Here is a 27,699-nt window from a genome sequence, read left to right on the forward strand (position 1 = left end):
GGGGGCACCACTAGCTACGGGCCTCCAACTAGACTCTACACCGCTGATCACCACCCTCTGGGCCCTGCCATCCAGCCAGTTCCTAATCCACCTCACTGTGCACTCATCTATCCCATACTTCCGGAGCTTGCCCAGGAGGATGTTGTGAGGGACGGTGTCAAAAGCCTTGGTGAAGTCGAGATAGACGACATCCACCGCTCTCCCCTCATCTATCCAGCCGATCATTCCATCATAGAAGGCTATCAGGTTAGTCAAGCAAGATTTCCCCTTGGTGAATCCATGCTGACTACTCTTGAGCACCTTCTTGTCCTCCATGTGCCTGGAGACAACGGCCAGTATGAGCCGTTCCATCACTTTTCCGGGGACGGAGGTGAGGCTCACTGGCCTGTAGTTGCCTGGGTCCTCCTTCTTGCCTTTTTTGAAGACTGGCGTGACATTGGCCTTCTTGCAGTCTTCCGGCACCTCCCCCGTTCTCTAGGATCTTTCAAAGATGATGGAGAGTGGCTTAGCTATGAAATCCGCCAGCTCACGTAGCACTCTGGGCTTCTTCTCTTGTCCCTAGGGCCTGAGGCTCTAATGGGCTGCCCTTGGTAAACAATGAAGCAAATAAGGCATTCAGCATCTCTGCTTTTTCTGTGTTATTTGTAACCAGGGTACCCATCCTGTTCACCAGCGGACCCATGTTTTCCCTGATCTGCCTTTTGCTGTTAATGTATTTGAAGAAGTTTTTCTTGCTATTTTTAACGTCCCTTGCCAGATTGCGTTCCAACCGCGCCTTAGCTTTCCTTGTCGCATCTCTGCATTCCCTGACTACGTTCCTGTATTTCTCCCAGGGGGCCTGTCCTTTTTTCCACATTCTATATACCGCCGCCTTCTGCTTGAGCATTGCCACAAGCTCCTTGCTCATCCACGCAGGTCTCCTGCCCCTCTGCCTGACTTCTTACACACAGGGATGCACTGTTGCTGGGCATGGAGGAAATGCCGCTTGAAAACTAACCAGCTCCCTTGGGCCCCGCTTCCTTCTAGAGCTCTAGCCCATGGGATTCTTCCGAGGAGATCTCTGAAGAGGCTAAAGTTGGCCCTCCTGAAATCCATCGTTGCAAGGCTACTTACAGCCCTGCCTCCTCCTCGTTGGATCCTGAACTCCACCACCTCATGGTCAATGCAGCCAAGGCTACCCCCCACCTTCACATCTCCTACAAGTCCCTCCCTATTTGTTAGCACGACGTCCAGTAGCCCACCTCTCCTCGTTGGCTCCTCCACAACCTGCGTCAAAAAGTTATCGTCGACGCTCTGCAGGAACCTCCAGGACTGTTTGTGCCTGGCTGTGTTGTCCTTCCAGTTGATGTCGGGGTAGTTGAAGTCCCCCACGAGAACAAGGGCCTGTGACTGTTAGGCAATATCCAGCTGACTATAGAAGGCCTCATCAACCTCATCCTGGTCAGGTGGCCTGTAGGAGACACCCACCACAGTGTCTCCCACATTAGCCTGCCCTCTAATCCTTACCCACAAGCTCTCAACTCACTCATCCTCCACTCCCAGGTTGAGCTCCATGCATTCCAGTTGCTCTCTCACATAAAGAGCAACTCCACCACCTCGCCTTCCCAGCATGCCCTTCCTAAAGAGCACACAGCCTTCCATGGCAGCGCTCCAGTCGTGCGAGCTATCCCACCACGTCTCTGTAATACCAATAAGATCATGACGCTGGGACCGCACACAGATCTCCAGTTCATCCTGCTTATTCCCCATGCTTCGCGCATTGGTGTACAGGCATTTCAGGGAAGCAACAGAGGCCACAGGTTTCCCAGGAGGGGTGAAAGAGGACCCTCTGTGATCATTTCCTATCCTCACTTCCCCACTAGCATACTCCTGCTGGAAGCCATCTGACCTAGGCTGCTGTTTGCAGTGTCTGTGTGACACTCCCCTTCCCCCTTCTCGCCTAGTTTAAAGCCCTCCTAACCAGGTTGGCCAGCCTTTTGGCAAAGACACGTGTGTCCCTCTTGCTGAGGTGGTTCCCATCATTCCCCACTAGCTGGTGGTCATCAAACAGAGTCCCATGGTCATAGAAGCCAAAACCCTGTTGCCAAGCCCAGCGGCACAGCCAGTTGTTAATCTGCCATATCCGCCTTCTCCTCCTTGAATTCATTCCCCTCGTTGGTACGATAGAGGAGAACACTACCTGGGCTCCCATACCTTTGACGGCCATCCCTAGGGCTCTGAAGTCTCGCTTGATATCCCTCAGTTTCCCCATGGCATCATTTGTGCCCACGTGAAACAGTACCAGGGGATAATAGTCAGACTCCTGAACAAGCCTTGGGAGCCTTTCTGTAACATCCTTTATTTTGGCCCCTGGCAAGCAGCAGACCTCTCTGGATGAGGGGGCTGGTCTACATATTGGTGCCTCCGCGCCCTGTAGCATGGAGTCACCCACGACCATCACCCGCTGCTTCTTCCGGGTGCTCCTTTTCTCCTTAGCGGGAGCAGCCTCAGGACGTGGACCTGACTGCCTCGCTGTAGACAGCCCCCTAGATGGGCCTTGGTTCATGACCTCCTCTATCTGATCCCCAAGTTCCAGGGCCTCGTACCTGTTGGATGTGGTCACTGGTGGAGGTGAGGTAGGCCGTGGAAGGGTTCTCCTGCCCCCTCGAGTGGGAACCTGTTTCCATTGTTGATCGTCCCTCGATACTGTTCATTCTGCTCCCTCTGCCCTATGGCAAGAGGGTACTGGATTTACAGACTGAATTGGGGGTTTCTCAGAGTGGCTTTCCTGGGAAGACTGCAGAACGCAGCTCCACCAGTCTATTTCTCTCTCATATTCCCTGATGGCCCTCAGCCTTTCTACCTCCTCCGAAAGGAGACAGAGGAGTCCTAAAACTTTATTCAAATAAAGGGAGAGTCCACCGGGGCATATCCCTGGACTGGACTCCCACAGACTCAACACTTACTTAGTGAGATTAAAGACCCTGGCCACTTCTTCCCCTAGGGCCAAGAATTGATTCTCTATCTCCTGACCCGCTCCCAACCAGCAGTACAGAAGTGTGTAAATCACCGCCAGAGGTGTCATTCTCAGTTCTTTTGATCACGTGCAGGTATGTTTCTATGGAGAGTTAGCCAGGACTTTCCTTCCTTTTCCTCCAATTGAGAAGTCCAAATTTCTGGTGCCTTGGAAATCTTAACTTGAGTATGATGAGTCCATCCATGCTCATCTGTTTCAACTGATGTTTCTGTGGTTAGCAATACCTGATATGGTCCGTGCCACCTCGCCACCAGCAGTACTTCTTTCCACTTGTGCAGAAAATCTCGCTGTCAAGAACTGAATGTCCAAAAAGGAGACAGAGGAGTCCTAAAACTTTATTTGAATAAAGGGAGAGTCCACTGGGCATTCCCCTGTGGGGTCTCTCAAATTGCTGGGGGACGCAGCCCCCCTTTTATCCTAATTTCCTGACCGAGGGATGCCCTCTCCTTTTCCCCATTGGCCAAGGTACTCAGAAGTTACAGCCTTCCCGGCCCACCTATACCAAACTCCTGCCTCCTGCCATCAAGGTCACCTGACTCCTTTGTCCCCCTTGCTGAAGAATATGGGGGAATTCCCCTATTTGTAAAGGCCCCCAACTCTTGGCATCTGCTCTTTTGTCCCACTCACTCATGGCTCCGCTCAGTCTCTCCCCTCCCTTTGTCCTGCTCTTTAGCCAGTCTGTGGGGAAATCCCCTTATTGGTGAATACACAAACTTGAGCATTCGTCTCACACTCTTTGACCAAGACCCAATCTCCTGGTTGCATATTATGGACTGCAAAATCCAAGGGCAGGGTCTGTGCCAGATGGGCTTCCCGTCGGAGAGTTTTTACAAGATACAGTATTCTAGCCACATATTGCCTACTAGCCCTAGGAACTGTCATAGCTCTCCTGGGTGATGGTACTTCTAAAATTCCCTGAATTCCTCCTGGGTCAATACATCGTAAACCTCCGGTCAAAATGTGCCCCAAATATTTGACCCTTCTTTCCACCATTTATTCTTTCTTTTCAGACACCCTAAGCCCTTTTTGAGCCCCCTGCAAAATTGAGCAACTTCCCAGCGGCTTCCTTCACCACCCCCTCCTGTTCCCCTGATAGGAGGAAGTCATCCACGTACTGCAGTAACCTAACTCCTGGGGGTGAGATGAATTTCTTCAATATTTTCTGCAAGACTTGTCCAAATAGGACTGGTGTGGTGCCTCAGTGTATCCTTGCGGAAGGACTGTCCATGTCAATCGTTTGTTTTTTTTTCCCTCCTTCCTCTCGTTCCCATTCAAAGGCCTGCTCCCAGCAGGGAATCGATAATAGGTTGTAACCCTTTCTTTCTGTCCCCTGAAATAAGATACTACTTTTATTTTAAAGACTACCTGATGTTGCCGTTCAAGCGGCGTGGCGACCTGGTTCAGGGGGAGCGCTGCCAGCGAGTCCCCCAGCCAAGGGCAGTTTACTGCAACGTGGCCTGCCTGGCCACATTTAGAACAAGCCATTGCGTTGGCTATTGCGGTGTGAACAGCCACCTGAATTGGGGTCAGATGCTCTTCCTTTGCAACGTGCTTAATCATGTCTGCGATACTTGCCCCCACCGGCAATGATCGCAAGATTTCTTTGGTTGCGGAATTGCATTGTTGGCATAAACATTCCGCTACGACCAGGCTTTTTGCCTCCGTAGGCAGGGACGAAGAGTCGATCTACAAATTGTGTAAAGCTCTCACTTTCACTTTGCTTTATTGAGGACCATGGCGATGGTCTGGCAACAACTCTACAGGCTGTGCGAATAGCTTCTCTGGCCGCACGAGTAGTTGTCATAACTTCATGGGCCCACATGCCATGGGCCTGCGCCTGGGGGGTAATCATTGTTGGATCTGTACCCATTAACCGCTGCAGGCTGGAGCCGTGTAATGGATGATCTGCCCCAGTTACTTGGGCTAAATATCTCGTACAGTTGTCTTCCCATTCTTGTTTGAAAACGATCATCCCTGCTCCACCAAAGATTAGCCTACAAGTTTGTTTTATATCGAACAGGAGCATATCGTCCCCCCCGAAGATACCATCTATGAGGGTTGAGACCATGGCAGAATTAATCCCTTTATCTGCAATTGCTTTAACAATTGCTTGTACGTCCTTAGATTTTATCGGCGAGTAGACCCTCTGTCCCGCCTCCGTCACCCGGACCGGGAACGCTAGGGCGGCCGATGGGGCCCACTCGGCACATGCGATCTTTATTTCCTTCCAGTCCGTGAGAGGGGTTTCTTCCCTTCGCGGTTTTTCTTTAATTCGAATGGGAATATTTTGGCTCTTAGTTCTTTGGCTCTTAGTTCTGTTTACCTTCTTTTTCTCCTTCCTTAAGTTTGAATCAGTTGTGAGCCACTCGTCCTCACTAGTGTCTGATCCGGAGCCAGAGCCGAAACTCGACTGACTGGTCACTTCCGGGCTCCGGTACTTTTTCGTTGGGCTCCGGCCCCGCCTACTTCCGTTGCGGGCGGGCTGTTCCCCCCTCCTTAGCTCGCCCCGCCTTCTACTCACGGAGGCACGTTTTTTCAAATGGCCGCTCTGATTGGTTCTCACTGCCTCACTCGGGCCTCCCTCACCTGACCGGTCACCCCCACCACCTTTCTCCTCCTTGTTCTCCTCCCCCTCTTGTTTATCTAACGGCTCCCGTCTATTCTTGTTCTTCTCCCCCTCTTGTTTATCTAACGGTTCCCGTCTGTTCCCGCTGGGAGCATCCTCGCCCCACCCTTCTCCTTGTGGCTCAGCGCCATTTTGGGGGGCATAGGGTGGTGGCCTGACCCAGACTTCCCCAAGGTCTGACTTCTTTTCGATATTTCTAGCTTCCTCGGCTAGCTCGCTCCAAACAGATTTCGGCTGTTTTTGCTCCTCTGTAAGTGGGACGGGGTTCGGGGATTGAGGGGACGTATCGCCCTCTTGCAGATCTTTAGGCTCAGCAGAATTGTCATCATCTGGGGGGTGCAAAGGCTGTGCGGCTGCCCCGACTCCCATTTTCGGGGTGGCCGACAAACAGTCCTTTACCGCCACCCAGATCTCCTGCTCTTTCATAGCTTTCTGCAATGCCTGTACAACTTTTCCCCAAGCCTTAAGGTTTTTCCCACAACCGGAGTGCATTGTCTCCTCGGCTAACGCCTTGGTACATTTGTCCCACACTTCAGGGTGGAGAATATCCACCGGCTGGTCTATAACCTTAATTTTTAAAAGCCTCGCAACAGTGAGAGTAAAATCTTTTGGCTTAAAATCTTTTGGCTTAATCCCCCAATATTTATGTAATTGCGATACGACCTTCACAAGGGCTTCCATCCTCCTTGTTGGTCCGGGAGCGTCCTCCCCGCCGGGCTGGTCCAGCCGCTCCGGCTGCCGTTCACCCGTCCAGGCGATGTTCCCGGGTTTCGGCACCACTTGTTGCCGTTCAAGCAGCGTGGCAACCTGGTTCAGGAACGGCACGGTGACCACCCCCAGGCCGCTCGGACCATCAGCTCGCTGACACCAATGTGGTGGATGGCAAATGGCGTTTATTGATGGGTAACAAGGTGTTATATAGCTAAGGTTTACAACGTCACATCCGTCTGCTTACATCATAAACTAACACTATTGGCTATTAGGGGCCCTATCTGTCCGTACAGCGCGATATCTTCCGGCCGCCGGACCCTAACTATCTGCAACAACCTGACCTGGTTGCTTTAAAGTAATTTGGGGAGGTCCCATGTCCAGTTTTCCATATTTTCCTGGAACTGCCCACACTTCTGAGTTCACTTCCAGCAGATTGCAATCACTATTTAGGACAAAAAGAAACTCATGCATCTCAAATTTATCCCCCATATCTGCTAACGGCGTCTGGATAAGATGCACTCGCTCATCTTTTCCACAGTGGGTAGGTCTATCGCATTTTGGCCTGCCTGAGGGTGCTCATCCTCCTATAATTGACGAGCTTTTTGCAAGATCATCCATTCGTCCTGAGGTGAAAATAGTATTCCTAAAAGAAAATTCCAATCCTTCCAAGTGTAATCTGCATTTCCCAGATACTCATCCACCTTTCCCCTCGCCTGCCCCCGCTCCTATAGGATCCTCTAAATAAGGGGAGCAGTTCTTTCTTTAATCCCCTTATGTCTTGGGTGGTCGGGGCACAATCACAAATCCAACCCCACCCCTGTCCTGACCCCCCACAATGGAACCTGTTGTAGAGGCATTTGCCGAATTTTTGTCTGAGCTTTGAGGGCTTTTGGCACCTTGTATTGGGTTCCTTTTCTTGTTTTTGAAGGGAACAAGATGTCCCGTCCCTCCTCTTCTTCACTATCCCTAGAAGCAGGAGGTGTAGAGGGGGCAGGAGACCCTGCAGGCTGCTCCTGCCCCCTCTTCTTCCTCCTCTGGATCATCTGATGGGTATCGATGATAAGGCGAGGACATCCCATGCCTCCCTATCCTTTTCTTTCCCCCTTCTTCAGATTCCTGTTTCCCTTTTCCTCCTTTCCCTTTTGTTACATAGATTCCTCTAGGTGTATCTAGCGTTATTCAGTCTCCTCCTGATAAGGAGACTCACCACAGGTACTCGGTTTCTGATTCTGTGGGCTTCCCACTATATTTATCTTGCAATTTCCCCAATTCATCCCCTGAATGGGGTCATTTTAATGGTGGTGCAAGTGTTATGCCCTTGAGGTCCCATTGCAAATTTTCTTTTGACTACAGGTCAAACCTACACAGTGGGTGGAGACCAGGGTATAGATGGTTCCTATCTGAATCGGAATTTTCACTATCACCTCATATATCCCCACCCCAATCCTCAGGATCTTCCACCAACAGTTTCCTAATTTGTGCTGTTATAGGGGGATGTTTCCCTTAAGAGAGAATGAGTTTTAGTTTATCTTGGGACTTCAGATTTTTCTCCCTTTCTACCTCTAGCTTTTTTTTTTCCCCTGCATTTCTGCATTTTTGCCTCTAACTCCCTGCTTTTGTCACTTAACTGCTCCTCACTGGTTTTGTGTTTTCCTTGTGCCTGTTGCCCTGCCAATAGGCCGGCTCCTAGGATGGCACACATTCCTTTTTTTTCCTTTGCCATCCTTTAATTTACCTCGGACTTCTATTCTACAGACAATGGAGGACTCATCACTCCAGTTGTCCTGTGCGCAGTCAGTCCCTTGACTGGAGGGTCCAACTCCATGGCTCCTCATTATTTCGGGCAAAGATATTTTACGCATGTTGCTCAGTCAGGCTGACAAGGACTGCATGCACCTCACCCGAGTCTTTAATGGCTGGGACAGAAAGTTCTTGCACAGCGGGCGGCTCGGCAGCTGATGGCCCCGGTCAGTCCTTGACTATACACTCACACACACACGCACTCTCTCAGTTACTTTACATCTTGGTTCCCTACATCGTGCTGGGCCCCTCTTATCTTGCTGACTATGCCAAATTTTACTGTTGTGCTAGCTCATTAAGGGAGACAGTAAAATAATCCAGAGGGGCTTCAGTTAGTTGATTCTTATTCACCAGTGCAAGATCTTTGTGATAACAGCATCCACCATTAACTGGTGCAATTGTTACAGGGATGAGCTGACCAATTAGTAATTAGCAGCTGGCAAATAGCACAACTTGCTTGTCCTCCCCCCCCAAAAAAAAGCAAAGAAAAAAAAGATAAAGTAAAACGCTATAGCATTATTTCACCCTGTGTGTACAGGGGACTTCCAACCTTATAAGGAGTTACCTTTACTGCCCACCCTGGACGCCCTTTTACTATTGCTGCCCACTCTGGTCATCTTTTACCATTACTACATTACTACCTGTTGTCACCATATTACTCACTGGTGTGATTTCAGTGTTTTGTTTGTTTGTTTGTTTGTTTGTTTGTTTTTTTCTCCAGTTGGACCTAGTAGTCCCTTCCATCACACTTTGGTGGTACCTAGGGCTCCTTTCCATCGGACCTAGTCCTTTCCACCAGACTACTTAAGGACAGTTCCCCCCCCGAGTCTTACCTGCAGACCCCCCTGATCCCCTGCTTGTCTGTCTCCCGACAGTCTCAGGAACTCAATCAGTCGTGCAGTGCTGGCTGCCGTCGGAGGGAGTTGATCATCAAAAGCTTTGGTGAGGTGCGCCATCGACCCTGATTGCCGTCTGCCGTTCCCAGAAGGTGGAAGGATCCCGGACGAGCCCCCAGTTGTGTGGAAAATCTTGCTATCAAGAACCGAATGTCCAAAAAGGAGACAGAGGAGTCCACTGGGGCATACCCCTGTGGGGTCTCTCAAATTGCTGGAGGATGCAGCCTCCTTTTATCCTAATTTCCTGACTGAGGTACGCCCTCTCCTTTTCCCCATTGGCCAAGGTACTCAGAAGTTACAGACTTCTCGGCCTGTCTAAGATATGTTGCTTCTTGATATGTTCCCCCTCTCTGGTCAGTCATTTTTGTCACCGAAAACCGGGAATAAACCTCTTAACACCAATGTAGTATTAAGAAGCAGGCATTCACTTTATTGCAGCACTGGGTGCACGGGGGATAGCTCCATCTATCGTGCCTGCCCTAAGGTGCGTTTGCTAAAGCTTTTATTTCTCTATTATCTACATATGCATTAAATTCTTGGAATGATCATACATAATCATTCTATTTCCTGGAACTAATTACAATATACCCCACCCTCGCACGCATGCGCCCTCTGTCCCTTTGGTGGTCTCTGGTGGTCTTTTGAGACCCCTGGTGGTCATTTTTCCGTGTCCACTCCATGACGTCCCAGAGCTCACTTCCATATATGGCCTCATTCTGGCTCAGAAGGCCCTGTTTTGGTCCCATAGCCCTGTTTCAGACAGTTCCTTGAAGATATGGTGGTCCTTATCTTCGTCTTCAACCAGCGTTTGCTGTTTTGTCTGTATTCTCTCATGATGGCCCAGTAACACCTGCTGTTTTGTCTGTATTTTCTCATAATATACCAGCAACAGCAGCGAAAATATGTCCTTGGGTGCATTCTCTTCTGGGGTTTCTTACAGCAGCTTCCCGCTTTGAGACTTCCAAAGTAAGGTCTCTTTGGGAGTCTCACTTGGACTGCACTTAGACTGCATAATTCCGGTAATACCTTCACTTCCTCCTGCAACACTAGCGAGAACAGCACACCATAAGTGATGGACAACACTGAACTATCACACAAGTTATAATTATGAGCAGAATGCTCAAGTTTTTGTATTCGCCAATAAGGGGATTCCCCCACAGTCTGGCTGAAGAGCAGGACAAAGGGAGGGGGGAGACCGAGCGGAGCCATGAGTGAGTGGGACAAAAGAGCACCTGCCAAGAGTTGGGGGCCTTTAAAAATAAGGGAAATAAGGGAATTCCCCCATATTCTTCAGCAAGGGGGACAAAGGAGTCAGGTGACCTTAGGTGAGAGCAGATGGCGGGAGGCAGGAGTTTGGCGTAGGCGGGCCGGGAAGGCTGTAACTTCTGAGTACCTTGGCCAATGGGGAAAAGGAGAGGGCATCCCTCGGTCGGGAAATTAGAATAAAAGGGGCGCTGCATCCTCCAGCAAATCGAGACACCCCACAGGGATATGCCCGGTAGACTCTCCCTTTATTCGAATAAAGTTTTAGGACTCCTCTGTCTACTTTTTGGACATTCAGTTCTTGACAGCGAGATTTTCCGCACAATTATAAGAATTATTAAAATCAAAATAGTCCGTAGCAAAGACGAGAACCATCCATTGAGAGAACTCTCTCCTATTTCCTCTAAAAGTTTATTTAACCATGTTGTTTCCATATCCTTTCTAAGGTCTTGGGCCTGTCGGGCCACCTTTTGAATCTAATATATGTGCTTATTAAGGTCCTCAGTGACATTAGGAATATGAATACAACAGTGATCTGAATTTAACTTCAGATACCCACAGACTCCATGCTCTTTAGCTGGAAAAAAATCTAGGGCAAGGCGGTTCTGAAGTGTCATCCTTGTATTTGCCTGATTCTGATTGTTAAGCTGTGAAAACCCTTTCTCCGTTGCTTTTTCTGATGTTTCTACCTGCCATGTAAGATTTTCAAGCAGAAGTCTGTTTTCCAAAGCCATGACCCCAGGTATTAAAAGACTTTGTAGACCCCAGGCAATTTTAACAGAAGTACTGGGTCCCTGCCAATCATCTTCATTCTCAGGGGCCCTTTTAATTTTTCCCCAATATTGGGGCTTAATAGGTGTTCTTTTCCAAGTTGGGCATAATGTAAGCAATCCCAGAGTCACTGGGATACTTACATTAGTATATGACAGTTGCATGGTCCATAGCCCATCTCCAAGGACCCACACACTGTACCCAGGTGCTGGAATGCTGAATTTATCGCATCCTTGAATTTCATTCTTACAAATATGTTGCACTTTAAAAGCCTGTCTAATAGCAAAAGGCAGGCTTGCATTCTCACACTGGGTTTGGGTGATATTACATGTGACCTCTCTAGTGAAATTCCATCCTGACTTGGTATAATTATATCTATGTGTATCTCCCCATCTAAAACACCAATTAACTGGGGGGATATATCTCCATTTTCCTTGTAATCTCTTTGCCCAAGTTATGGGGCTTTTCCTCAAAAAAAAAAATGCATTCTGGTGATTGTGACACACCAGGAACAGTGTGGTTATGCGTGACACACAAAGTTAGAAGCTCCGCTACTTCCTGTTCTCCTGCATGTTCAGCCACCCATTCAAGGAAAGGAGCTTCTAGTGGGTTTGAGCCTCTTGGGCAGGAGGAGCTCTGTTGATGCCCAAAAGCAGTTCTGTCATCTCCTTTCCTCCATAGCGTTGGATCCTGCAATGCATCACTTCCTCTCTGCCTAAATTTGTTCTCTTTATCCAGATAATAGGTTGCATTTGCTCTTCTTAGGGCTTCTGTTATGTTATCCAATTTTAGGAGATCTATCATACTTATTGATATTATGCCCCAAGGCAAGGGATCCGCTGCTGAGTGAGGTATAGGGAGGCAGGCTGTAACACTTAAAAGCCTGTTCATTCTTCCAAATCCTTTCACTATGCTCATTACCATGTTATTCTCCCAATTTATTGTTCCTAAACCTCTCTTTTGTCTGTGTAAGGGAGAGGAAGCCCTTTGAAGATGGCCAGAGCGATATGTGTAATGAGCATAATGCAGGGGATCTCCTGTATCATTCTGAGTCCAATATATGTATTTAGTTCAAGTAGCTTCAATTCTTGGATGCCTCATCTTAATAGAGATACAAGACTCCTTTGGAGATTGATGCTGGGCCATACACCATAACCCTCTTATCCTTCTAAAGTGAATTTCTAAATGATCATGGTACTTATTGTCTATTCCTCCATCTAAATAGAAGGAAAGTTTTCCCGATTCTGCGTGGCAACAGTAGTCCAGATCTGATTCCTCCGACCACCATATCTCAAACCCACTTCGTTCTCCCTTAAAGTCTTCAATTATTATGATTATAGTAGCATGATTCCCTCTGCTCACATCTTTCCATACTGTTGTTGTGTGATTGAATTTAAATTTAATAATCCCTTCAATCCAATTCTGTCCTCTCCCCACCCCCCATAATATAGTCAATATTAAGTCTAACAATATGACGGTTCCCTTTTCTGGAGATTTCATAGCTTCCCTAGATGTTCAGTTTTTAATCCTTTGCAATATCATACGCAAGGTGTCCTCAGTACGTTTGCACTAGTATCCTGGGGCCGCTTTTACCCTTGTGTAACAAACCCACGGTTCAATATCCTCTACCTTTACTGCAGCGTGGGCTGTCAAGAGTATTTGGAAAGGTCCTTTCCACTTCTTCAGCGGTTCTGAGCTCCAGGCTTTCACGTAGATGAAATCTCCTGGTTGATAAGGATGCACCGGAGTATGGAGAGCGAGGGATCCCATCAGGGCGATGTGCCGCCGAAGAGTTGCCAAAGTCTTTCCTAAAGAGATTAAGTGCAACTGCAAGTCTGTAATACCCTTTACGTGCATTTCTCCAGGAAGTTCTGGTGCCTGATAAGGCTTCCCATATAGTAATTCATATGGACTAATTTTATTTCTTGCATTAGGTTGGATCCTGATTCTCAGGACGGCTAATGGTAAAGCCTGTAGCCACTTGTTCCAGATGGGCTTGGGATTCGGCAATAATCACGCCAGAACGAGGCGACTACATCGAGCATTTATTCAGGAGAAAGCACATCAAAGAAGGAAAGTATGGATAACTACTCACGAGGTGATACCTGCCGATCTGGACCCGAACATCCTCTCGAGCTGACAGATTAGAGAGAGAGAGTTGCTGACCGGCTCCCAGGGAGACAGCACAGGCCTCAGAGTTAGGAGTTTCTCCTCTCCCCCTGGCTCTCTCCGCACTGTCCACTTTTATGCCCGGTGCATCCTGGCACATAGGGTCAGTACGACCCAGGAGGCAGGCTGAGGGGGCAGACAAACTCCGCCTCTGGTTGCGCAACTCTCCCCCCCGCCGGGTGCGCAGGCGCGCACACCAGTCAGGGGTCCCAGCCCTCAATTCGAGGGTCCTGCCTTCTTCCTCTTCTTCCTCATTTCCAGGTGTTTTGGTCTCCAAAGCTAGTTTGGAGGACTTCTGTGGTTAAGCTGGCTACAAGCCCAGCCAAGTGGATGCCTTCAACAGGTTTCTGGGGGGGCTGCCTGTGGACCGGGCTGAGCAGCTGCCTTATCGCTCAGCCTAGGCAGGCAAACAGCCTTTTTTTCTCAAGGTCTGGCCTCTGCTTCCCATGGGAGATTGTTATGACTCTACAAATCACAGAAATTTTCATCTCCAATACACCACTTCATTGAAGTTTCCTGACATATTTTACTAAATTGTAGTTTAAGAGTTTGATTCATCCTCTCCACCTTCCCACTTGACTGAGGTCTCCAGGGAGTACGTGGATCCCATTTAATCCCGAGAACCTTCCCAAGCTGTTGTACTATATCAGCCACAAAATGAGGACCTCGGTCAGAGGATATCCCTACTGGAACACCAAACCTGGGTATGATTTCTTTCAGTAACACCTTGATTACTTCTAGTGCCTTGTTGGTGTGACAGGGAAAGGTCCTGAAAAGGTGTCAATTATCAGCAAGAGATACCTGTAACTACTTTGTCTTGGCAGCTCTGAGAAATCGATCTGCCGGTAGTCCCCAGGGGAATTACCCTGTTTAATAATTCCTGGGGGAGGCCTCTTTCTATTCATTGGGTTATTTCTGAGGCGTAGGGGGCACTTTGCAGTAAGATTTTACCATTCCTGTCCTTCCCACGCTGACAACTGAATTTACTAAACTAGAAATCATAGCCTCACTTCCCCAATGAGTTTCTTTGTGTTTTCTTTCCACAATCTCGGTCATTATTGGCTGAGGAACACTATTTTTTTTCGTTGGGGTCACTAACCATCCTTCACATAGCGAATGTTGCATTTAGTGTAGCTGCTAATTTCTTATCTGCCTCACTATATTTAGGCCTTACCTCTGGGAGCTCAATCCTTTTTACTGGTACCAGAGCCAGGATGGCTTGTTCAGCCATCTGTCCCTTTGGTGGTCTCTGGTGGTCTTTTGAGACCCCTGGTGGTCATCTTTCCATGTCCACTTGATGACATCGCAGAACTCACCTCCATATATAGCCCCATTCTGGCTCAGAAGGGCCTGTTTTGGTCCCACTGCTCAGTTTCAGACAGTTCCTTGAAGATACGGTGGTCCTTATCTTTGTCTTCAACCAGTGTTGTCTGTATTCTCTCATGATGGCCCAGTAACACCTACTGTTTTGTCTGTATTTTCTCATAATATACCAGCAACAGCAGCAAAAATATGTCCTTGGGTGCATTCTCTTCTGGGGTTTCTCATAACAATTTGTTGATAAGGGGCTCTCTGCCCCTCTCCTGTTTTTCCCCAGGTGTAGTCAGCTACACTCGTGTGCGTATCACATACGCACAGCACGACCTCCCTGCCTGTACTCCCTAGTCTTGCTTGCTAAAGAATGTGGAGTAACAACTCCCTTATTTGTCAAGACACAGGCTCCTTTTTCCACTCAATTGTGTTTGACAGTCCTTGAGCATATGTTTACTGGTTGCTCTATCTGTTCCTCAGTAATAAGAGCAGTATGAGTAGCAGCTTTTGAAATATTAAAAAGGTGATTTCTTGTTCTTGGCTGATTTAATTTAGGATTTTAGACAGTTTTCTTGAATTGTAATGCTAGAGTCCAAGTACCCTTAGATACACTGTATGACAAGCATCTGTGGTTTGTTTTGTGTGTGGTTGGTTGTGTGTGTGTGATGTGTTATTTTTTCCATTCTGCAGTATTGGTTATTTTTGTTTGATTGTTTGTTTTTATGTGAAAATGCATTTCTGTATTCAGGTGGTATGAAACCTGTGGGTTCCTCCGATTGTCTCCCCATTTCTCTCTCCTGTTGAGACAACTCTAAATAAATGATTATTACAGGGCATGTAGCCTAATGAATAGGACCACCCCTCCTCATTACAAAGATTTCTTACAGCTTGATACAGCCTCAGTGTGGTTTGGTACTGCAAGTGATAACACACATACACACAGGAGGGCTGCGAAAGAATTGGTGAAGGACTAGCGGGTCTGTGACTACCTGCAGTGTGTGTTCAGATGCATTACTCGGATATGTGCTGAAGACTGCTGCAGCATTACTTGCATACTGCTTCCTGGAAAGTAATCCCAGGAGAGAGTCTTGTTTTGAAGCAGACTCACTTGAGCTTTGTGCCAAGGACAAATATTTTGAAACAGAGAAATGTGAACAGGACATCCTGCCTGGGTGCAGCAAGGGTAGTCCTTCTTTTCTAGGTGCATCTAGCATCTTTCTGCTCTCCCTTTTGTGCATTCCAGTGCTTTGCTCTAATTTGCCTCCTAATTGGGGGTTTCCTTAGGGGGTTGGTCTTCTATTCTTTTGACCCATTTCTATAATAGATTTAATAAATTAAATGAGCTCCCTTCACTGCTTGTTCTGTGAAATTGTACCTGTGGCTGAGTGATATGCTGTTCATTAGGGAAATTTATTAGGTGGGCTGTTTGACCTAGGGGGCTTCAGGGATGGAAAACACCCATAAATTTTCACTCCTGGCAGTAGGGAGCCACATCAGCCAAGCTATTAGAGTGGGAGGAATGCATCGGGGTGACCAGAGGAACACTATTTTAATGCAGTGCTCTGGTACACAAATGGCAGGTGGGCATTTAGCTGGGGGCACTGGAGAAATCAGGTTGCTCCTCACAATCATTTCCCCTGGCATGTTTGCTTTTCATCCTCCTTCTGTGTGTTGACCCACACATGCAAGTAGGTTTAGGGGTTACAAAACACGCCGTGATTTGAGTACTCAAGGAAATTGATACATCACCTTCTGCACCAGAGGCCACCATGTTGTCCACTCCTCAGGTTTGAGTGGCGGGGTGCTGTGGCCCAGTGCCATGCCGGGGTGGTGGCAGGGGGCAGTTGTGGCCGTTGGTCAGGCGCTGCCCCTTCTCCTGCCCCCGCCACCCAACAGAGGCGCGGTACCTGACGGCTGCTGATGCGACCCCTCGAGGCTGGCTGAGCACTTCCTCCACAGGTGCGGAAGGTTGAAGTAAGTCCCAGCACAAGGTGAGTGGAGGCAAGGCACCTGCATTATTTGCATGGCTCCTGCCCGAGGCAAGGGCCACTGCGCACCCTGCCCAGCTGTGCGGTGACAGGTGCGAAGCTGCCACCGGGAAAACGCTGCATATTTCTCCCCCCCTCCTCTGTTTTTCCAGGGATCTGGTATCATTTGAAGGGGGCAGTAATAAAATTGCATTTTTTTTCCAGACAACGAGAGTGGCATAGATCATAAAAATAAACTTCATCTTGATTCCCCTTGTGTATCCATTCATCTTAGTCCTTTTCCGTATTGCAAGCCTGGGTTTGGCCTTGACTGGAAGGTGATTTTTTATCTGGTATCCCTTAGACTGTGATCCACCCCCTTTTTTTGGTACCATTGTCTCATTGTAATGGCAACTTAAAACCATACAGCAAATAACTTTCAATTCTGCTCTTGAGAAACTTTAAGGAAATCCCTTCTTCCCGTGTGCTTCTGCTACCAGCATTTCAAATACTTCCCTGCTGTTAAAAGGCCCCCTAGGAAATAAGCTGTTGGTTATGTGTTTTACCTTGGTGCAGCAGAGAGGAGGTGAAAAAAATAGAAATCATACCATCAGGAAACACTTTAGCACTGTGCCAGTATTATATCCATCCATTGTGGAAAAGCTGAAGCTAGGACACAGGAGCGAAGAAGAGAAGCAAGTCGCAGGGCTGATGGCTGTGATTCAGTGTCTTCTGCCTCTTGTAAATTGGTGTTTTGTACCTGGTGTCTTCCTTGGGCCAAGTGGGAAGATCTCTCCTTTGAGTGCCTCTTCTGAAAGACTCAAGAACATTTACCTGGCGTCTATCCGTGGTAGCTAGTGAATTAAAGGGGTAACTATGTTGCCTAGTTCATAAACATGGTGATAAATTATCTCTTTGAAACTGAATTTGAGGGGAGTCTGAAAATGTTTGGCTGACCATCCCCTTTCTTAATTATATTTAAGACATCTTTACCATGTACGCATTTTACATAGATGGTTTGAATAAAGCAATAAGCCTGCCAAGGTGGGCAGATGTATTTATGTTTTAACAGAAGTCTTAAATGGAAAAGCAAATGCATGACACAATGCATTTTTTAAAAGTAGTCCTCTTTCTAAATATTTGTGTTTTGGTTCTTATCTTTATTATAAGGTTGCAGTTTCTCATTTAAACCCCTCCCTTTCCACGGAGGAGAAGGCAAAGCGGATAATACACATTCCCATCTGTCTCTGATGGACAACACTTGCAATGCCTATATATGTGTGTGTTTGGATATATGCAATTTCAAATAAATATAAGTGTCATTATATTGTTTAAAGCAAAGCAGATTCCATTTAAACACTGTAGTTGGTGCTCAGTTTATGCTGACTGGTTGCCAAGCAAAAGCAATTATGTGCAATAATAGCAAAATTGAGAGGTGAGCATTGCCATTTTACAGCAGGACATGGTAAAAACCATTTCCTTCTGTCAGCTATATCTTGATTGCACACGCTCACACAGTCACACACGGGTATATGGGCTCCCTCACACCCACTCGCAAACGGTTATGCACACACCCTTGTTCATTCTTGCTCCCTTGCTTTCCTGTGGGTTTCAGCTTGAGGTCACTGAAAGCAGAAAAAAGGAAGAGGACAGATCACAGGTTTTGAAAGTGAAGGAGAATAAAACTCTCACGTTGTGTGTGTTTGGGAAAAAAAATAACAAAACAAAAAAAAACTCCCTTTATTATTGCAGTCAGAACAATAATTCTTTGTTTTTCTCCCACTGACAGGTGTTCTGGTGGTAAATGTTACATGGAGGAACAAGACCTACGTGGGAACATTGCTGGACTGCACAAAGCATGACTGGGCCCCTCCCAGGTAGGCAAGCATTTTGTGCCTGGCTTCGCACCACTGCGTTCTCCCTCCCTCTCCATCCCTGTCAAGAAACTATACAGAGATTAATGAAAACCAACTGAGTGTAATTGAAAACATGAATCAGTGAGATGAATAATTCTCTGTTCCACCTGGAAAGTGGGGACATTAGGGTGAGTGTTTTTATTTCCTTTTTTTGGTCTTTCTGAGAGGGGAGGGGAAGTACATGGAAGTAAATCAAAGGGGAATTAATAAAAATGCATTTTTATAAGTTTGGAAACATTTTCTCTCTGTTGTTCTAATTAGATTTTCTTTCCTTCTTTCCTTTTTTTTTTACTGACATTTCCTTTAAGACCACAATGTTCTCATTTGGAAGCACATCCTTTCTTTAACATGGCTGAAGGCCCTGTTACAAGAAGCGGTGTTGCAGTATTTATTTAGTTCGCAGCTCCTGCTGATGACACCTGCTCTTGTTTATATAGGTTTTGTGAGTTGCCAACAAGTGACCTGGAAATGAGGGGAGGCCGGGGCCGGGGAAAGCGGGCCAGGTCCGCCACAGCTGTGGCCGTACCCGACTGTGACGCGAGCTTCACAGAATCCAGAGGACTCCAGGGCAAGAACCGTGGCAGTGCCAATGGGAAGGGACGGAGGGGCAACATGAACTTGAGCGGGCGCAGGACACCTCCAAACTGCGCTGTCGACGATGTCAAAGCCAGCCCCTCATCCACCAACAAGAGGAAAAATAAGCCTCCCATGGAGCTAGATTTGAAATCCAGTTCAGAGGACAATAAATCAGGAAAACGTGTTCATACTAACTCTAGAAGCACTCCCACCACCAACACCCCAGGAAAGCCCGAGACCACGTTTTTGGACCAAGGCTGCTTTTCCCTGGTGCTGATTGACTGTCCTCACCCCAACTGCAACAAAAAGTACAAGCACATTAATGGACTGCGATACCACCAGGCTCACACACATTTAGACACAGAAAACAAACTGGAGTTTGAGCCTGACAACGAAGACAAAATTTCAGACTGCGAGGAAGCACTGAGTAATGTGGCACTTGAATGTAGCAGGCTAAGCACAAATTTGTCCAGCTTTTATCCGCTAAAAGCACCGATGTCTCCTTCCTCCATCACCACCCCAGGGACCCACAAGGGAAAGAGGGAGCTGACTAGCAATGGCCTCAGTTCGGTTATCAATTCCAAAACTGGCAAGAATTTGGGCAAAAAGAAGGGTCTGAATGGTGAACTGAACAGCCTTACGGTAATTTCTAACACAGCAGCCACTCTGGACAGTTGCTCGGTAGTAGACCGCGGTTTGCAGACGGAAATGCCCAAGTTGGAGGCCGAAGGGCTCATAGACAAACAAGGTTTGGGTGATAAAGACAAAGGCAAAAAAGCTAATAACTGCAAAGTGGATAAAAATCTTTTCAAATTGAAAACAGCCAGGCCTATCGCCCCAGCACCAGCACCCACTCCTCCCCAGTTGATAGCGATACCTACTGCGGCCTTTACAACCACCACAACACAGACAATACCGGGACTGCCCTGTCTAACGATGACTGTTGTTCAGGCTACACCAAAGAGCCCTCCACTAAAACCTATTCAACCAAAGCCCGCCATCATGGGAGAGCCAAGCACTGTCAACCCAGCTCTCGTGTCGCTCAAAGACAAAAAGAAAAAGGAGAAGAGAAAGCTAAAGGACAAAGAAAGCAAGGAGACTGGGAGCCCGAAGGTGGATTCCAAGCTGGGAAAGCTGGAGGATTTAAAGGGCTCCGGGAAGGATTTATCCGGCCATTTTTTAAAGGACCATCTCAACAAGAACGAGGTGTTAGCCAATGGGCTGTCAGAGTCGCAGGAGAGCAGGATGGTGAGCATCAAGGCCGAGGCCGATAAGGTTTACACGTTCACAGACAACGCGCCCAGCCTGTCCATCGGCAGCGCCTCCTGCATGGAGTGCAGCACACTGGCCAATGGGCAGTCCTCACTGGCGCCACTGCACGTGTTGACACAAAACGGGGCAGACAGCGCGGCCACGAAAACCAACAGCCCTGCTTACTCCGATATCTCTGATGTGGCCGATGATGGTAGCTCTGACAGCCGGTCAGAGGGCATGAGGTCAAAGGCGAGCTCTCCGTCAGACATTATTTCTAGTAAGGACAGCATCGTGAAAGGGCATTCTGCAACCATGGCACAGTCGGTTCAAGCAAAAGAGTCCCATTCTCCCTATTACCATGGCTACGATCCCTATCATTCTCCAAGTTACATGCACTCTGGACAGGTCAGTGCCGCGGCGGCCAGGAACAGTAGCACTCTACAGGGGATGAAGATCAAAAAAGAGGCCAAGGAAGAGGCTGAGAAGAAAGAGAAGACCGAGCTGTTGGTCTCCAGGAGGAATGAAACTGGCTCCTCTAATTTGCAGCTGCAACATCAGTCAGTAATAAAAGAAAGACACCCTGCACTTGCCCAGTCACTTTATTACGGCCAGTATGCTTATGGACTCTATATGAACCAAAAGTCCTTAATGGCCTCCAACCCTGCTTACAGTCAGCAATATGAAAAATACTATGAGGACCAGAGACTAGCAGAACAGAAAATGGCACAAACTGGAAGAGACCGTGAAAGGAAGAATGTGGCCCCCTTGAAGGAAATAGGGAAGGATGATAATAAGCAGAATATCCCATCTGCTACAATTTCAAAGGCCTTTTCAACTCCGGAGGTGAGCAAAAATAACACTAAAATAGGGCCATCAGTCCCTAAAAAAGGTGAGGAGACGAGCAAATTGCAGATCCTCTCCAATCATCATCAGCAGCTTCAGACTGACAGTTTAAAAGCCAAGCAAATGGAAAACCACCTGCTCATAAAAGAGGCTGCGGAGATGAAATTGGTTATGGACTCCATGAAGCAGACAGGAGTAGATCCAAACAGCAGATTTAAACAGGTAAGATCACAGGAAATGCAGTGTAGGTGTCTTGATGATTTACTCTTAAATCGTGTGAGATTTTGTCCCTGATTTTGTTACGGTCTTTTTAACTTTGCAGCTAAACAAGTGCAGCCATCCTTTTTTTTCTCTTGCTGGATAGTACTGTAGTTGGTGAATAAATGAACAGGCTTTTCTGTTGAGCTGCTTGAAACAAGGAAAAATAAAACTATCTATCATGGTGGTGGCAGAATCCAGGCTTAAGACACCACTAGACTATTTAAAATTGCGTGCAAGAATAAAATAGAATTAGATTTGTCTTTTAGATGTAAATTCCAAGTAATTTGCTTGGTTAAGAAATGAGGAATTTGAAGCAAAATAATCAGCTTTCATTGTGAGAGGACTTGAAGTAGATTTGAAAGTTTGATGGGTGAGCTGATTCTTTGAAGAGTTGGCTTGAAGCTTGACTCTTTATCTTAACCCAAGGAGACATTTTCAAAACATTTAAGTTCCCTTCCTCAACCAACCCCAGCCCCTAGTGGCCTACAGTGTTAGTTTTGCCATTGACTTCAGCAGAACCAGAATTTCATCCAGTGGCTCATGCTGACCTTCCTTGATGTTGGATTTCCTTCGGCGGAGGTGATGTTACTGTCTCTGTGCTCGAAGCCAGAGCCTCAATGTCAAATGCTTTCACGCTGTGGTGTGCGGTACGTGCTAGACTTCACCCTAACAGGCCGTCTTTCAAGAGGCGCTGGGGTCAGGCAAGGGGAGCTGGGAGCTATAAAGGAAGTGGAATGGTGCGGGTCCGAGCAGGAGATTTCTGCTGATTCAAATAAGTATTTGAACCAGACCATCCAGGCATCTAGTTCTGTGCTTATGTTTCCATTTTCTCCCATGATGTAGAACTGTTGGAGATGGTGTTTGGAATTAGCCCTTGCATAGCTTGCATTAAAAAAAAAACCCAAACAAACAAAACAAAACAAAACTTCCTGTGGTTGTTCAGTCCTGATCTGATGTAGCTTTGTAAAGAACACACCTACCTACTTCTATACAAGGTTTATAAACTGGTCTGGTCTAGATAACATGTTATGCATGCAAAAAGATATATTTTTATATCTTGTACTTGTTCCTTAAACCTTGTGGTCCTGATCCTGTAAATACTTAATGTGCATGTCATTTTATGCACTTCAAACAAGACTGTCTATCAGACGCAGGAGTCTGCCCACATGCCTGGCATTCCACTGATGCATCAGTGTTTGCTGCATCAGAGGCAGCACAAGCATCTTTCCATCTAGATCAGTTTTTCAGGTTCATTATCCCAGGTAATCTGAGTGCTCTGACATATCATTAGGCAGCTGTAATTTTGTGGCTCACAGATATTTTTTGCTCTCTAGTGGGAAAATCTCTCAGTGGGTTTTAATTAAAATGTTTTATGTGTAGTGTAGTTGCAGAACTTCAATACAATGCATACATGCATGATTAAACTAGTTAAAGGTATGATGGAGGATATAAAAATAAGCAACTGAATAACATTTTGATAAGTCTCTTACTCTTTCATGATAATATTGTTTTGAATTGGAGCGCAAGGCTCTCTCTAGCAAGCATACCTCTCCTCTGTGTAATATAAATGTTATTAAAACAGCTATTAAAAATACATTAACCAAAACATGGGAAATATTGCTATCCTATTTCAACATTTTAAATTCAGAACATTTTTTCTCCTCTGTGTTAGGACCCAGATTCACAAGCATGGCATCATTATGTCTATCAGTCCAAATATCTTGATCAGCAAAAATCTGAAGAACTTGATTGTGAGAAAAAGTTAAAAGAAGACAGCCCAAGAAAAACACGTAACAAGGAAAGCTCCCTGCCCAGCCTTCCTGTCTCATTAGCAAGCATTAAAGAGGAGCCTAAAGAGGTCAAGCGTTCTGATTCTCAATCAGTGGATGAGAACAAGATAAAAAATGATGACCAAAGGACTCCTGTAAATTGGAAGGACTCTCGGGGTGCTAGAGTGGCAGTTTCTTCACCAATGAGTCAGCATCAGTCATATATCCAGTACTTGCATGCTTATCCTTATCCACATATGTACGATCCCAACCACCCAGCCTATCGCGCTGTCTCTCCGGTCCTCATGCACAGCTATCCTGGTACGTATGCTGAAACTTGCCTTGCCCACTGGTAAAGACTTACATGCTCAAAAAGCACTGAAGTCTGCATTTTAGTATTTCTATTCATTGCTGGAAGCTTCGCGGATGACATTTGTTTTGCTTGAGCTTACACTAGGGAAAGTCAACACAAGGTGTTCCTCTTACGAACTGTCAGAGATCCTGGCTACAGTTTCCTCAAGCCTTGACAGTTTGCTATTGCTGTTAGACTGACAGATAGTTTATTCCCTGTAAAAAATATTCTAAGCACTTACTTACTGTCAGAGCCATTATAGTTACTATTTCTTTCACTTAAAGATATACCTTGATATAGCCAAAAATGCAAAAACAGTAACTTGATGTGGCATTTATTGTTTACCTGCAGGGGCCTATCTCTCTCCAGGATTTCATTATTCTGTTTATGGGAAGATGTCAGGGAGAGAAGAGGTGGAGAAAGTCAATACCAGCCCAAGCATCAATGTGAAATCAACCACTGAGTCCAAAGTACTGGATTTGCTCCAGCAGCATGCCAGCCAGTATTGCAACAAGTCCCCTGTTGTAAGGCTTTATATGTTGTTATTGAAGAACAGTACCTTTGGGGAGGGCTAGAGAATATCATTTTAATATGTGCACCCAGTCTGGCATCAAGTTATGAATGTGTGATGCTTCTTTATACTGCTACTTAAAGTAAAAGTAATTAAAAGTCTGGATGTTTCCTTGGTGTAACTTGGAAGTGATACATATAACAGAGTTCTGTGTATAGAGTCTTCCTAACTTAAATAAGTGGACTCATACAGAAACCTAGATTCAGCAATATCTCTTGGTGCATGGCAGAGTTTGTTGCAGTTAAATGGGAAGTTCTTGTTTGAAAATAGAAAATGAAGAAAGAAGTCCAGCTATGGGATTTGGTTATATCCCCTCAATAGATTTGCCATGAAAGCATATCTACTGAATAGCAGATTCCCAGCATCTGCTTCTGAATATTTCCGTGTCGGAACAAACACTGCTATTTTACTTTCAGATAAGTTGGTGCTATCTTTAATTGTGAGCAAGTCACTGATTGTGATTCTATTTTGTAAAATGTTTTCTTGCTGCTCAGGCAAATTTGTTCCCTAGTGTGCAGTAGAGGGCTGAGGACTTATTTGCATCAGCTCTCAGCAGCCCAAAGAGGATGTTCAGGCATTGGCAGGTCAGCCAAACCTAAGGGAGCCCAAAAATAGAGGTCAGCGTGGTGGCTTCATGCTGCAGGGTGTCACCTGAAAATCTGTGCTTTGAAAAACTTCCAGATTATATATAACCAGAACACCAGAAATAACTAGGTACATTAGCTTTGGGCTAGCACAAGTGCAAATCTCCAGTACACTGGAGAATCAGCTTCATCATCTGAATTTAAAAGGTCATTGCCAGGTAATATTAGCAAATGTATTTTGGTTACAATTTCCTCTCCTTTAAAATTCTCGTGTCAGTTTTTTTTTCACCATTTTATTGTCAGTCCGTGGAAAAATCTGCAGCTGAGCATGAACAGGAAGCAGAGAGGGAACAAGACCATTCTTCTCCTTTTGGCCAGCGGCATCTCCATACGCACCATCACACACACGTTGGAATGGGTTACCCGCTTATACCTGGTCAATATGACCCATTTCAAGGTGAGGAGTAAGGGATTAGCTTGCCTGGTGGAGTTGGCACCACAGTAAGGCCTGATTCATTCTCCCTGGGTTTTATACCAGCCTTTGACTGGTTTTCTCTAACCCTGGATTCTAGCTGAATTAAAAGGAGATTTCTTCCCATGCAGCAAAGTATGTGCTGTCACAATTGGTAGCTAGAATGACATTAATTAATTATGTTCACGCAGTGCCTCGGTGGTTATTTTTCTTATGTAAAAGTCTTGAAATTTCTTAGTTTGATTCAGTGATTCCATATGCCTTATGGGGTGCATTATGTTTATTCAGTAGGAAAACTGTAAAAATGGTAAGACATTATGAAAGTATTGTATTTTGAGCAGCTAGCATATCATTCCTGTAATTTACTGTGACATTTTGTTCTCCTTGTTTCCTGATATTATTTCCTATTATTTCTTCTGAGCTTTCTATTCAGGAATTCATACAAACCATTTAGCACCCTGGAGTGCAGTACTTGGAAAGTAATACAATAAGTCAGAATGCTGTATATTCATGTAAAATGCCTATAAACAAGGAGTATTCAGTATACTCTGTGCAGGCACATTGGTCATACTGGGCGGGCTGTCTCAACACTGCTCCCTGAGACATTCCCCTTTTGTGTAGTGTTAAAAGCTATTTTCTGATGGCAGCTTTGTTTTATTTGTTTGCATTAGGGCTTCTTCCTCCCCTTCTCTGAACACAAAAATCTATTAAAACCAGAAGTGCATCCACATTCTTTTGTTTCTTCTTTCCTTCAGGATTGACCTCTGCTGCCCTTGTTGCCACTCAGCAGGTGGCTGCTCAGGCATCTGTGTCTGGTATGTTTCCTGCACAAAGAAGGTAAATATCCAGCAAATCTTGAATTATACATCTTAATATAGAGAGGAGAAAGCAAATCATAGTTTTTAGAGTGCAGAAGTCTGCAGTTTCTTGTAAAACACAGTTTTTAAGGAGAGAGGGAAAAGGTTGGCTGGGTTTTGAGGCTAATTGTAGCTTTATTCTCATTAAGATGACATTTTGTCTTTGAATTAGTTCCTTTCATTATAATGTAGCTCATTAAAGGGAAACAAATATTTTGTTTTATGAGTTTTTCCATATAATATGTTTTAGGTTTAGCTATTATTAAGAAAAAAAATGCAAGTGATTATGAAATAGAATTAAGATACAAATGATTTTAAGAAGTGGATAAAATGTCATGTTCAGTTAAGATCCATCCACTACCAGGTAAACTTATGCTTTTCTGTAATCTGCAAATCTATCTGGATTGCTGATTTTATTTTCAGAGGGTTTTCTAAGGAATCCATTAGCAGTTACATCATTTTTCAGTTACATAGAAATCCCATGCATTCACCTCCTAGTTATTTACTAGGTCATGAACAAGATTTACTCTTCAACCTCCAACAGGAGAGACATCCTTCTGGGTAATAATCACCCTGTTTTAAGTGAAAAACCCAGTGCACCTGTAACAGTAGGGTGTCTTTCATCACCACCATATTAAGTCTCAGTGTAATGTGTCATACAGTGTTATAAAGCTTTGTGGTTATTGGTGTCTTTCTGGAAACAAGTAACCATCTAAGACTTGTAGCTTGAGAGGAGGTTTCTGGCTCTGAAAGACCTGAAGGAGTGCAGGGATTCAGAAGTCAGAAGATAAATCCTGATACGTTTGCTTGTTTCTTGACTTTTGTGGGAGAGGGGTGAGAATGTGACTTGTTCTCTTTGCAGTGTGAGATTGAGTGCTGTGCAGATCTCATTTCGCAAAGTATCTGAGATGTGGGAAAATGTTAGGGGAAATGCCAGACTTAAACATTCTTCTTTCTCTTTTCAGAGAATGATGAGTTTGGAAATGTACGTTGTCATGTGACTGGATTACATGAGGAAGCGCTTTATTATAGACATCAGTTCCATGGTGTTAATTTGAAATGCCTTAATGGCAGGCAAAAGACAGTCATTTCATTTTTTGTAAATTACAGATTTTATCACAGAGTAACAAATGTTGCTGTAATTAGACTTCTGTTGTTATATATATATGCATATATATATATATTCACATATATATATAAATATATATATATATATTCTTTTTTTGTATCAGTAACCAGGATCGCACACAGGGTCTGCTGCTAAGTTGCAAACTACACAGTAATGGAGAAATGTTTAGAAAGTGTTAACTACAAAAGGTTGTTTTGTTTCTTCTTCTTTTCTCTCACTTTTTTTTTTCTTTTTTGCTTTCTAGTTGTAAATAAATAATGTTATGTATCAGTGTGCCTGAACCTTTACCCTTACATACTGGTATTTCCCACAAGCCCTCAAAGAGACTAACTGTGAGGACGCTTTGGTACAATGTAGATGTCTATTTGGTAGCTCCTATTAAGAGGCATCAGTGTAAAATGTTACTGTATTCACTGTTTCATTGTAATTGTGTATTGTGAAAGATAAACATTTGGAAGGCATGGGGATGACAGTACCACAAAAACTGTGTTGTACATAATGTATAGATTTTAAATGGGGAAATAATGAGCATCTGTGAGTAATGAAATGTCTTTTTTGATAATCTTGAATGGCAAATAACCTGAT

At 45.5% G+C, this 27,699-nt stretch overlaps 1 protein-coding gene across 1 annotated transcript in view; it reads left to right on the forward strand.

The window, feature by feature from the left end:
• The window catches only part of LOC104580104 (zinc finger protein 608-like), a 158,164-nt gene extending 132,155 nt beyond the window's left edge, over positions 1 to 26,009 (forward strand). Inside the window, exons 4-9 of the mRNA XM_088529025.1 lie at positions 18,320 to 18,407; positions 18,884 to 21,341; positions 23,053 to 23,470; positions 23,853 to 24,025; positions 24,960 to 25,113; positions 25,884 to 26,009. Of these exons, the coding sequence (XP_088385151.1) occupies positions 18,320 to 18,407; positions 18,884 to 21,341; positions 23,053 to 23,470; positions 23,853 to 24,025; positions 24,960 to 25,113; positions 25,884 to 25,969 (3,377 nt within the window). The 3' untranslated portion in view covers positions 25,970 to 26,009. The remainder of the gene's footprint in view (positions 1 to 18,319; positions 18,408 to 18,883; positions 21,342 to 23,052; positions 23,471 to 23,852; positions 24,026 to 24,959; positions 25,114 to 25,883) is intronic.
• The last annotated feature ends 1,690 nt before the right edge of the window (positions 26,010 to 27,699 follow it).

Source organism: Tinamus guttatus, unplaced genomic scaffold (genome assembly GCF_059628265.1).
Source record: "Tinamus guttatus ecotype Peru unplaced genomic scaffold, ASM5962826v1 Tinamus_guttatus_pri_ptg000322l, whole genome shotgun sequence".
Lineage (NCBI taxonomy): Eukaryota > Metazoa > Chordata > Aves > Tinamiformes > Tinamidae > Tinamus > Tinamus guttatus.